Source organism: Manis javanica, chromosome 12 (assembly GCF_040802235.1).
Source record: "Manis javanica isolate MJ-LG chromosome 12, MJ_LKY, whole genome shotgun sequence".
Lineage (NCBI taxonomy): Eukaryota > Metazoa > Chordata > Mammalia > Pholidota > Manidae > Manis > Manis javanica.
The window spans coordinates 9799073-9812339 of record NC_133167.1 but is presented as its reverse complement, the minus strand read 5'-3'; the positions used below and the strand labels follow the sequence as shown (position 1 = coordinate 9812339).

At 41.1% G+C, this 13267-nt stretch overlaps 1 protein-coding gene across 8 annotated transcripts in view; it reads right to left on the bottom strand.

Annotated features, from left to right (window-relative positions):
- The window catches only part of SPHKAP (SPHK1 interactor, AKAP domain containing), a 127253-nt gene extending 116758 nt beyond the window's left edge, over positions 1 to 10495 (bottom strand). For 3 of the 8 annotated variants that reach the window (XM_073218030.1, XM_073218029.1, XM_073218031.1), the window contains exon 1: positions 10010 to 10495. In XM_073218030.1, coding sequence (XP_073074131.1) covers positions 10010 to 10480 — 471 coding nt within the window. In that variant the 5' untranslated portion in view covers positions 10481 to 10495. Of the gene's footprint in view, positions 1 to 9639; positions 9767 to 10009 lie in introns of those variants that run through there. The other 5 variants (XM_073218032.1, XM_073218035.1, XM_073218034.1 and 2 more) reach the window with 4 other exon arrangements.
- Between the last annotated feature and the right edge of the window lie 2772 nt (positions 10496 to 13267).

Below are 13267 nucleotides of genomic sequence, written 5' to 3'. Positions count from 1 at the left end.
TTGGTTTTACTTTAATCTTAATAATGTAACAATCATTTTAAAGAAACTGTTTATAACTTTTCAGGTACAAACAGTCTATCATTAATGAAAGTCTAATTTGATATGAATTACCATTATTTTATATAAGTTCCAATTTGCCACAGATGAATTAAATTACTCCAACACACAGGAAAATTATTCTTTTGCATTGCTTACAAAAGAAATGATTGATTGATTGCATGGTTGATTTAATGATGGATATTCCATCTTATTCCACTAAGAATTTGTGACAACTAATGGAAAAGATATATACAATAAGATGGTAAAACGTAAGTTAAAACTCAGGGCTAAGGAAAACAAATATAACAAGAGGTCAGTATTATGGTTAAGAACAGAAGAGATATTCAGGTAATAAACTCCTACACAGTTGAACTTTGAATTTGTTTCTGGCAGCCGAAGTGAAATGGAGACATAAGCAGTTATATAGATATTATGTTTCTTAAGAAAAAGGAAAGAAGGTATTTTGACATGAGTGATATTCATGTTTGATTGTACCAAAAAATCCTAGTAGCTTCTCACTATGTTTTGGATATTTTTATTATTATAATTTTAAACAAATTCAGTGCATTGATCAGGGTTTTATTCTTGGCTCTATCTCTAAGTATTTGTTTGATTTTAGTAATTCATTTAACTTTTGACTTCAGTTTCTTTATCTGTAAAGGAAAGGAGTTGCTTAGGCAAGGTGACATTTACCAAAGTCTTCTGTAGTTCCAATAATCTCATGTTCAATGGGTTGCCATTTCTCCAGCACAGACAGAAAGGCACTTGATATTTCAACAGGCATATTTTATAGGTAAATTTCTCATTAGGGGGAAATTGGTTTAAGCTAGGGGGTCATTAAGCAATCATGTCAAATGCTGCTGATAACCAAATAAGAGAACTGATCAGTTTGGTTAGCCTGAGAGGCCACTTAGGAAATAAAAAGAGAAGCTAGAATCAAAGTGTGCTGGTTACTTATTTCCTAGCCTATCTCCCTCTATTCACAGTCCCAACTGCCTCCAAGGTGATAATCAAGAAGGGCAGGAACACAGTATTACTCTATCCCAAAATCTTGAAGTGTCAGGAGAGAGTGTCTGCTCAGTAATCGTTGCCCAATGACAGACTCTCCAATCTCCTCTCCTCGTGCTCACATGTTATCAAATCAGTGTCTTGCCAATCACTGTGCAGCCTCAGAAACAACTAATGTGGGGTCTGGGGGTCTAATGTCATTGTCTGTCTTGAAAATTGTGCGAGGTCAAAATAACTTAGAAAATCCCTAAGAGGCTTGTAAATTATGGCATGTTGGATTGTGAAAAAATCTTTTAATGTGTTTTATGTGTGTGTGTGTGTGTGTGTGTACTATACATACATGTATAATATGTAATAGAAAACACAAGTTGAATATAAGCTAACCATATTTTTAATAACAAGTAAGAGAGAGAGAAATTAAAGAAGGAAAATGAACATGTATCACTGAATATGCATGGGTTAAATGTGTGTATGGTGTACCATTATATCCCTAAATAGCATCAGATGTATGAGACTAAAATCAGCAATGGGTGAATTGATGTCAGGATGAGTGTGATTCCCAGTTCACACTTCACGTACCCAGAGGGTGAGACCTACAGGTCACAGTACTTACTGTTAATATCTGGAGCTGGTCCACAGAACCTGCCTCCTGTTTGCTTCAGCAGTTGGACAGAGAGAATTCCATTCCTCCCTTTCTCCAACCCAATCCTCAAATCATTACATCGAGGACAACATTGTTAGTGATGAAGATCTTTGGAAGTCTAGAGAATTCTGTGTGATCCCTTGGAAACCTTCATGAGACTGTCAACAGCTTCTCAGACCACCTACCATTTCAACCCTGAAGGCAGCAAGTTCAGGCACAATGGGCTAGGTTATACAGCCACATGAAACAACTCTAAAAGCCCAGAGGATTAAAATCACAAAGGTTTATTTCTTGTTCACACTACATGTCCACAGTGGATTGGCTGAGGTTCTGCTTCAAGCTGTGCTCATCCTGAAACTCAGGTTGGCGGAGCAGTCATGATGTGAAATTTGTTCTACGCCACGGCAAAAAGCAGGAGAAATGAATTAAATCACACCTGGTCTCTTTAACAGTTCTCCTTGGAAGAGGTACTTGTCCCTTCTGCATACTCTATATTGGTCCAAGAAAGTCAGGTGGCATTCCTTGTAACAAGGAGATGAGCAGGTGCAATCCTATCCTACGCTTATGAACACAGTGGGAAATACTTGCTCAGTAGAGCTGATAACCATTGCAACACACAGCTGTGCCAAAGAGTAAATTCTGCAGATCTCCAGGTCCTCTCTGATCTGGCCTATGTTCTCAAATAAACTTCAGGAATTGGGCAGTTGTTCTAGCTCAGCTACACAGAATGACTCACATATCACAGTGGAGGAACAAATAGTCTCGCCACTCTTCCCCTTTATTTAAGAAAGACGGCAGGTGGACATTCCTGGTAGAATCTCAAGTGCCACAGGAGTGCCAGCATGATGAATTTTTTTGTTAAATTAATCCCTGTGGCAGACAGAATAATGGGCCCTAAGGATGTCCATGTTTAAGTCCCCAGAACCAGTGAATATGTTGTTAGATGGCAAAGTAGAACTAAGGTTCAATATGAAATTAAGGCTATTAATTAGCTGACCTTGATATAGGGAGATGATCCTGAATTATGTAGATGGATCAAAAGTCAGAGTGATGTCATATAAGGAGGACTCAGTCCACCGTTGCTGGCTTTGAAGACTTAGGAAGTATGTCAGGAGGCAAGGAATGTAAGTAGCCCCCGGAAGTTAGAAAAGCAAGGAAACAGATTCTCCCCAAAGCCTGCAGAAGAGAATGCAGTCCTGCCAACACATCCTTCTCAGACTTCTGACATATGGAATTGTAAGATAATACATTTGCATTGTTCTAAGCCACTAAATTTGCGGCAATTTGTTAAAGCAAAAAAAAAATACAATTCCTTTTTTTAAACGAACTTGTACTTCTAAAACCATTGCTACTCTCAGAAGTGGTTAACTAGTTCCATAATTTGGCCACATAATGTGTATTTTAAAAGTGAAAGGAATATAAAGAAGTACATTGGCCCACATGTCTTTTTTTAAGAGAAAATTCTCCCAAACCATATGTCCAAATACATCACATCTATCTCAAGCAGAAATGTGGCTTGGTGTGCAGGAGAGATTTCAGTGCCTGGATTCTTAGACTTCTTTGGGAACAGACACAAACATTTTAATTCATGTGCTTAACTCCATTGACTGTCACACCCTATGTTTCCATTGCCTTCTTATGATTGTGTTAAATCTCTTATAGCAACCACCTGTCTTCACAGCTGCTTTTGATTCAGAGACAGTATTTTCAGAGATTTAATCAAAAGACAGCCATAAAAAGGTGGCATGTTAAAATTATATACCAAACTTGCCAAGGGCAAAAACCATTTCTTACCATCATTTATATATGCTTCATTAACTTTCTTGGAACAGGAGGTCAAGATGTCTGAAATAAATGAATTCATGTGGTGTGCAACAGTATCTCAGAGGTCCCCAGACAGGGAATGTACATGCATTAGGAAATAGAGAGGGACACTGAAGTAATCTGAGAGCATAGAACTGGAGTTTGAAAATCAGAGTTCAAGTTCTGAGTGTAACTCAATAACTAAGTAATCTTGGACAAGTTATTTCACCTCCCTAAGTCTAAATCTCTTCATTCTTAAAATGTAAGTAAAATAATATTACTGACTTCCACTTTTTCCTTGGGGAAACTACTACCCACACAAGATATCTTGCCTTCAATAAAGAAATTATAAGCCATACAATACGGAAAAAAAAAAAAAGACTTCCAAGGAATAAAGCAACCAATAGAACCAGACTCAGCTATGCACAGATGTTGAAACTATCTGGCAAGGAAATCAAAATAATGATTATTTAATGGTTCAGATGGGAAACGTAGACAGCATGCAAACTCACATGGGTAGTTTCTGCAGAGAATTAGAACTATAAGAAAAATAAAATGGAAACACTAAAAATGCAAAACACTAACTGGATTAAGAATGCCTTTAACAAATTCTTCAGTAGAATCAACTCAACTGAGAAAACAATCAATGAACTTGAAGCAGGTGAATGAATACAAGTCACCTAAACAGGCACAAAAGGGAAAAAGAATGAAGAAACGACAACAAAAGCAATCAGAAGAAAGCATCCAATCTGAAGAAAGCTATACCCTAATATATGTGCAACTGCAATTCTACGAGGAAAAGAGAATGAGAACAGAGTAGGCAAGGTAGTAAGAAATCATGATTTAATTTTTTTCAAAATTAATAACATACCAATCCACAGATCCAAAAATCTCAGAGATAAATACAACTCATACACACACCCACACACACTGCCCTTGGCATGTCACATTCAAATTGCTTTAAACAAAAAACAAAATGAAAATTTTAAAGGTAGGCAGGGAAAAAGATACGCGACATAGAAAGGAGCAAAAATAAGAATGAAATCAGCTTCCTGGCAGAAACCATACAAGCCAAAAGACAAAGGAGTGACATTTTTAAAACAATGCAAGAAGAAAAAAGCATTTAAACCCAAAACTCTATATTCACAAAATATAAATACATAGAAAATAGCTAGTCAGTCAATTTTAATATAGACTTTTGAGAATCATAATAAATGTGAATGGTCTAAATACCAATTAAAAGAAAGAGATTATCAGATGGGAGAAGAAGTAAGATACAAACCCTTTTCACAAGAAACAATGTTAAGTATGAAGACTTAGATAGGTGGGAAAAGGTAAACCCACAGATAGCTGGAGGAGCTATGCTAACATAAGAAGTAGGCTTCATGTCTGAGTCATGTGGGCTATTCACCAGCATTGACTTTAAAAATCTATCATGAAACAGTCATATTTAGAGGAGTTAATATATTAAGTATGATAGTCAGCAATAGCTAAAAGCTCACTGTCCTTGTACTTCACAGGCGCTATCGCAATCCTTACAACAATCTTTTCAGATGTTTGAAGTGCCTGTATTATTCACACTTTTCAGATGAAAAAAATAAGTCATAGAGCGAAGAAGCATTTTGCCCAGAGTACATAACAAATAGCTATTAAGTGGTAGAACCAGGATATTAATCACTGTGCTGTATTCTTTACAAAAGAGTAAGCTTTTATTATGCCTTCTATGGCCTTATGCTGGTCTTCCGATGTGAGGACATTAAAAATAAACCAACTCATTCTCTAAGCTGCGCTTTCTTTTAGATGGGTGGGTGTTGCTTCAGTTCTTTTGAATGCCTTGACTTCACCTGTTTCTTTCAAGAAAATGAAATGTTCATCCATATCCTACCCAACTGAAAGTCCCTGCTACAATAAAGGCTGTGACATTATGAAATGTCAGAAGCCAAAGGGCTGTAGAAGATCAATATACTCTGGGTATGGTGCTGTTATGACCAGAAGGAGACAGAGGGGCAACAGGTCAAGCAACTTGCCCACAGCAGTCACAGCAGCTAATTTCAAAACAGGACTAAACACCAGGTCACCTAGAATCAAATACATCACTTTTTTCTCTTCCTCTCTATGAGTCGTTGTGGCTGTAATGCTCACACACAGAGTAAAACTCTATGGAAAGGAATAGTACTAGACTATTGTGAATGGGATGAGTTCTAATAATTCATTTACAAACTGATTATTTGGTAGCAGATGCATATTTTACTCAAGGAACCACATGGATGGAGATCAAGGGCCCCTAAAAGTGTCAGTATGTGAAAAAAAGCATTAATGGTGGGCTTCGAGACTATTTATAATGTTTCTATGGGAAACTGCCTTCAGAGTCCCCATCTCTTCTCCAGATGCCTATCACCCTGCAGCATCCTGGGCACCAGGACTTGCTAGTTCCCAGTTTTTTTCTCTAAAAGAAACAGCACTTCCTGGACAGTGTTTCCCAAAGAATTATATTTTGGGGGATGTGGCCACGGTGCTGGTCTTGGAGGGAGCAGGCCTTCTAGGATAGAGAATGATCTTAAGCTTATACTTGAGACAGTATCTGATATTTGTACCTAAACCTCAATTTATTAAGAGTGATGGGTTTTTTTCTTTCCTGGAAGAGTTTTTAATAAATAGGACACAAATGTAAATATACTCCTTTTGTATGAATTTGAAAACAGATAATCTTTCAATAAAACTCATTGGTGGAAGACCTTGGTCTAGTTTGCAAAATATTAGCATGCTTGCTCCATTTAAAAAAAGGAATCCATTTTTTCCCCCTAGAACAAACTTTCTTAGAGACAAAACCTTGAGATTCTTTAGCATGGGCATTAGTAAAATGTTAAAGTTAGGTTAATTTTAGGTTAAAGTTAGGTTCGGTTAGGAAGTCTAAATCAAAATACCTTCTCTTTCAAAAGTTCATCTCTGATGATTTTCTTATTCAAAGTCACATATAAAACCCTTTTTATTGAACTAGAATCCAGTAAGCCAAATAAAACAAAAATAACCACAAAAAATACAGGATAAAAAGGGCAAGTGACTTCAGGTTCAAGCTTACATACGGTAAAGGTGACAAATCATTTGTTTGCAAAAATGACATTTTCAGAATTTGTTGGTTTTAAAAGATGATTTTGCTTTTTGAGGCTGCCCCCATCTGTTCTAATGATATCAGTATTTGTCCAAATTGTGCATCAGAATTTCTTTTTTTCCCCTACATTTGAAATGAAGTATGAATTTTTCAATCAAGACAAGAAAGAAAACTGAACCTGAAGCCAGAAGAACTTGGTGGATGACCTAACTCTGCTAACATACTATTGTATGGATTTTTAAATCTAATTATTTTCTTCATTTAATTTCCTTTTGCTTCAAATTTTTCACCTAGGAAGTGGAAATAATTATATTTGTCATAATTTGAAGTCACAAGGAGGTGATGATCAAGTAATTTAATATGTGAAAGGACACTTGATAAAATATGAATCTTACTACAGAAATGCCAGCTACCAATATAAAAGAAATTGACTTTCCTTCCATAACTGCACTATAGCACTAGAACACACTGGAGTCTCTTTTATTTTCATAATACCTAGCTGTGTGACCTTAGCAAATCAAACTTTTTGTAAAACAAATGAATAAAGAACCTCTACTGAAACTTCTAGATCTAAATTTATTTTTTCCTTTCTATTTTTTCCCCCTGAGCTGGACTGTTAGTCAGACACCCTTGGTTCTCGGTCTATCATGAAACTAACACAGGAACATTTCTTCCCTCCACAGCTCAGCTTTATTATTGGAGACACCTTCCAGCTTTGGTAACCAGTGATTTTAAGAAATCTGTAATGTAATCCACATAACTCACTGTACATTCAAAAATGAGAATATTCATTGTAAAAACCAACTGGAGCTTTCACAGAGGTAAGGTGTTACAGTATAACAACTCAAAGAACCATAAACAATTCCTTTTTAAAAAACCACACTGAGAAGTTTCTAAAGTATGTGATACAATTTTGAGATCAATCTTCACAGGGTATTGCCTCATTAAAATTTTAGTCACATCTTTGATTCATTGAAAATTTTAAAATGTAGAAGGCAACACAAAAAGTTCTATAATTAACTTGATATATTATTAAATCATTTTGTTTTCTCTGTCCAATTGTTAAGCAGAATGTCTTGAATTGCTTTAGAGTTTATAAGAGAAATAGTGATATAAACACCAACTTAATTTTAAAGATATTGAAAAGGTTTAGATGTAGATAACAGAAACATTGATAGCAATGTAATTTTTCCTGATTATTGCCATTTTCTTTAAAAAGCTTGTGTTGCATATCAGTCATCAATTCTTTAAATTCGAAGTTTTGTGGACAAGTGGTATGACTGATACAATATTTCTACACACCATTTTTTAATTCTAGTTTCCTTTTTGCATATCGACACCTATGGCTTCCAATTAAATATTATAGAAAGGAAATTATGTTTCCTGTATTCAGTGAAATAAAGGATCAAATTAACTCATCTATTCAAGTTAATTTTTTATATGAGTAAGGATGCTAATAAAACAGCTGAATTACTATACTGATTCGTGTCTATGTGATGTGCCTTGGTGAATAAACAGTAATATTCAAATGGTTTCATTTGCTGCAGCTGATATTAAACCTGTATTAACATGTTCATAGGGTACTACAAAGATACAGGGCGATATCATTGCAATTGGTTTGGTTTTTATAAGGTCATCTTACAGTACTGCAATAGAAATAACTTTAAGGAATTATTGGCATTTCTAATATTTTAGAAAAGTCCCAGCTTTTGAGTAGGAATATAACCCTGATTCAGGCACAGCAATATTGATCTGCAAAAGTGGATTTAAAGCAAACAATCTCTTATCAAAAGTGTCTCTATTGGAGTATGGAAATCACAGTTCATGATGTCAATTCTAATGATCTTAGGGAGCAGAATGGATGGTGTAGAAAGTGACCCCCCAGTTTGCTTGATTTTCAAAATACCTAACACTTTTACCCAAAGATCTGTGGCAATATATACGTGTGTGTGTGTTTAAAAAAACTTCTTCCTGGGGTTCTTTTGCCCTTTTCATGCATTAGGGCAGAGTGGAAAGGCTCAGTAGTGGTTTGCCCCAATTTGGGTCCCGGGTTAGAGAGTTTTCACTTGAGAGCAGCTTCAGGCCGTGCATGGAAGCCACCTCGGGCCTTTCCAGAGCCCTCTGCTACCCTCACAGCGAAGGGATGCTTAAGGAGGAAGTGCCCGTGGACTTGGGAAAGCTGTTTCTTTTCTGAATATAAATATTTCAAGTCTCTAGATGGCAGCATTTAACGCGTTTGAAAAGCAGTGTCGTCCTCTGCCACCCTCAGCTTGCTCCTTAGCTATCCAGAGTCAGCTACCTGTGTGCCCTGGCCTGGGGATGGGGTTTGCTGCTCTCCAAGAATGTGAGCTTAAGATGTTGATCCCAGTGCCTGTTCTCCTTGGCTCCGAGCTGCCTAGATGCTCGCGGGGGGAAAAGGGGCGATAAGGGATGAAGATGATGAGCACTAAGCCCCCTGCCTCTTAGTGAGATGGGCTGTGCGCGCGGCAGTGAGACACCTTCTCCCCATCTCAGGCGCAGCACAAAGGGCGCCAGTAGCAGCCACCTGACCAGCGCGGGGAGCACACCCAGCGCTACAGCCTCAACTTACTCTGAGGTTTTGTGGAGAGAAGAAATAGAAAATCTGCGTCTCAAATTAGCAAAGGACTGAGTCTGCAGGAGAGCGGGACAGGGGCAAAGGGAGGGACGGGAAAACACGTTGCTCTCACCCGGCAGTCTAGGTGGCGTCCGCGACCCACCCCGCGAGGGACCGGGGCAGGGTGGGGTCAGGGGGCGCACGCGACCGGAGAGGTCTCCGAGAAGCTAGCAGGGGGGACGGGGACGTAGGGGCAGCCGGGGCGGGGGGTCCTGGAGCCGCCCGGGGTCTTTCCTGCCTGGGGTCACGGACAGGCGCGGTCTATATGGGGTGAGGGGCCATCCGCCCCTCTACTTCTCCACCTCGCTTTCCACCCCAGCAGCCGCGACCCTCGCCCAGGTCCAGATGGACTGGAAGGGGGTACTTTGCCTCGGTCCTGCGCCCGCCTATTTTCATGCCTACCTTGGAAGCGGGCTCCCCACAAGGCGCGGGACCTCCGCAGGCTGCCTCCGCCGCCAGCGCGGGTGCGGGCTCCCGCCGGCAGCGAGACCCCGGGCCCGGCCCCAGAGGCGGGCACCGCTGTGCCCACCGGGGCGGCTCCGGCGCGCGGGCGGCACCCGGCCTCGCGCTCCGCGGGCGGCGGACAGGGACCGCGTTCTCCCAGGACCCCCCGCGCCCCGCCGCGGCCGGACTCGTTCCCAGCGCAGGGGCCTCCGCCTCCTCGGCGGGAGCCCGGCTCGGACCCGGGCGCCCGCGGCAAGTTCGGGAGCGACGCGGCGCGCACCACGGAGTTCGAGGGGCCCTGGGCTGGGCGACGGGAAGCGGGTCTTACCTCGGCACGGAGAGTAGCGAGTTGCAGGTCATCGTCCGCCGGCGCGCGGGGAAGGCAGGCAGGAACTGGGGCCGCGGACGGCACGCCTGGGGTGAGCGGACCGGGGTCCGAGAACTCAGCGCCCGGCGGGCGCGCGGACCGAGGCGCGCAGGTGGGGCGCCGCGGCTGCGGGAGCCACGCCCCTCCCCGGCGGGGAAGCGCTGCGCGCGGCCCCCCCTCCCCGCCGCCCCCTCTGGTCTCGGCGGGGCGCTTGGCTAGAGCTCCGGCCGCAGTGTCCGGCTCCTGCCCTCCCCCGCGGCAGCCCGGCTCGCTTGCTAGCGGCTCCCAAGCTTTCCCTGCCGCTCCTGGCACCCAGCTGGGGTAAATTCGACTGAATTTCTCTCTCCCCGCCCTTCCCTTTCGTCTCCTCCCTTCCGTCTCTCTTGGGCACAGCAGGTCTGAGCCCTGAAGTTGTTCACCACTTTCCCACATTAACGCTCTACTCTAGCAATGCCCGCATCCCCGCTGGTCGCGGGCCATTCCCGTGGCTGGATTTGATTTTTTTGTTGGTTCGTCTTCTACCATGTCATGGTTGATCACCTAGCCAATGCTCTGGGCGCTCCCAACTATTTTTTTTTTCCCTTTACTTGGACTTTCTTTCCTGTTTTTGATTCTCACATTTTGTCATCTAACACTTTGCCTCACTGGGACTGACTCCTTCCTGGCCTGTTAGAAGCCTGTGCGCACATGGAGATCACAAGACCTACAACAGTGGTCATCCATCAGAGGCCGGCATCCAGGCCCTGGAAGGAAGGGCTGTCGCAAATCCCTAAGTGCCTGCTTCAGTATCTCTTTGAGCAAAAATGACAGTTGTTTTAAGAAGAAAGACATTGGTAGTAGCAAATGATTAGCAGATGTGGTTCTGTTGACTCTGATCCTTTCTCATTAAAAAATTAAAAAAAGAATTTTTTTCAGAAGAAAACCATAGAACTTGCACAAATGGGAAGAGAGAGTATCTGTGCTTTGCCTTGTTCCTCATGGTAAGCACAACTAAAAACTGGAGATTTTAAAACAAACATAAGCAGATGAAAGAAAGCAGACAATCTGGGACTTTGGGAACTCAAGGAATGACATGGTGGAGAGTTCCTGGACTTTCTTTTTGCCTTCTGTACCCCAGACATGGAACTGAAGAAGCTGGCAAATCAGAAATGTCAATGGGGGTTACTTTGCCTTGGTCCTGTGTCCACCTAATTTCATCCCGGGAAAACTCTCCTCTCTAGCCGCAGGACCAGGGAAGTGGCAGCCTAGCAAGATGAAAATGTGTAGACAGTAATGGCTCCATGCTGGCAGAACACCAAAGAAAAATCCTGTGACTCTATCCCAACCATAGCATCAAAGGCCAAGTGGAGAACATAGATTCTACTATTTCTAGGCACCAAGGAGGCACCCAAACCCCCCAGTCCAGGTGGTATCAGAGAAGCTGAGTAGGGAGCCGAAATTCCCATCCCTGTCAGGCAGAAGCAGCCGCCTCCGGGCCTTGGTGTTACGGAACGTGTGGTTCAGCATAGTAGTAACAAGGCCCCCTTCCATTCTCCCCTGGGGGAGTGTAAGAGGAAACAGAGCAGAGAGTCAGAACTTCCACCACTGCCCGGAAGTGATGAGGCCTATGGAACACAGTAACTAGGCACCCCGTCCACTCCACTGAGGGAGGTATCAGTGGACGTCTAGTGAGGAACGTGGACTTCCATCCATATCTGGTACTAAGGACGATATCCTTCTTCCTAAGTGTCAAAGGAAGTCAAGGGGAGAACCCAGACTTCTATCCCCAGCTGGCAGTAAGGACACAGCACCCCCCGCCCCTTGCCACGCAGGAGCAACAAGCAACAGAAACCAACAAAAACAAATGTTTAAATGAGATTCAGAGTCTCCCAACATAATACCCAAAATGTTCAGGCTTTGGTAGGAAATTACTCATCATTCTAAGAACCAGGAAGATTTCAAACTGAATGGGAAAAAAAATAAATAGATACTAACACTGAGATGACAGAGACATTACAATTACCTGACAAAGATTTTAAAGTAGCCGTAATAAAAATGCTTCAGTGAACAATTATCACCGCCCTTGAAACAAATGAAAATTAGAAAGTCGGCAAAAAAAAAGTCTTCAGCAAGTAAATACAATGTGTAAAGAAAAAACAAACGGAAATATTAGAACTTAAAAATAGAGTTATCAAAACACTAATTGCATGACTTAACACATTATGAAGTGGCAGGAGAAAAAGAACAGAATTTCTGGAACATGTAAAGAAAAATGGCTGAAAAATCCCCCGATTTGGCAAAAGGCATAAAGAAATAGGTTCAAGAAGCTGAGCAAAACCCAAACATGGTAAACACAAAGAAATTCACATAAAGATACATCATGGTAAAACTTCTGGAAATCAAAGATGAAGATAAATACTGAAAGCAGTCAGAGAGAAACACTACCTTACCCACAGGAGAAAATTTCAAATAACAATGGATTTCTCATCAGAAACCATGGAGACCAGAAGTAAGTGACACCACAGTTTTCAAGTGCTCAGCAAAAGAATGGTCAGTACAGAGTCCCCTATCCAGTGAAAACATTCTTCAGAAAGGAAGGTGAAATCAAGACATTCCCAGATGAAATAAAACTAAGAGAATTTGTTATCAGTACTCTGAAAGAATGGCTTAAGGAGATTCTCTAAACAGAAAGGAAACCACAAGGAAGGAATCTTGGAACATTAGGAAGGAAAAATACTGTAATCATGTCAGTACAACAGGATTGCTTCTCCTCTTGAGTTTCCTAAATGATATTTAACACTTAAAGCCAAAATTTAACATTATCTGATGTGCTTCTAAATGTTTTTTTTATTTTTTTTGATAATTATTTTTTATTGAAGGGTAGTTGACACACAGTATTACATTAGTTTCAGGTGTACAACACATTGATTCAACATTTATATACATGATAATTCTAGGTACCAGCTATCACCATACCAAGTTGTTAACAATATTTTGACTATATTCCTTATGCTATACATTACATCCCGGTTACTTATTTATTTTACAATTGGAAGTGTGTACTTTTTTTTTTTTTTTTTTGTGAGGGCATCTCTCCTATTTATTGATCAAATGGTTGTTAACAACAATAAAATTCTGTATAGGGGACTCAATGTTCAATGTATAATCATTAATCCATCCCAGGCCTAATTTTCATCAGTCTCCAATCTTCTGAAGCATAACGAACAAGTTCTTATATGG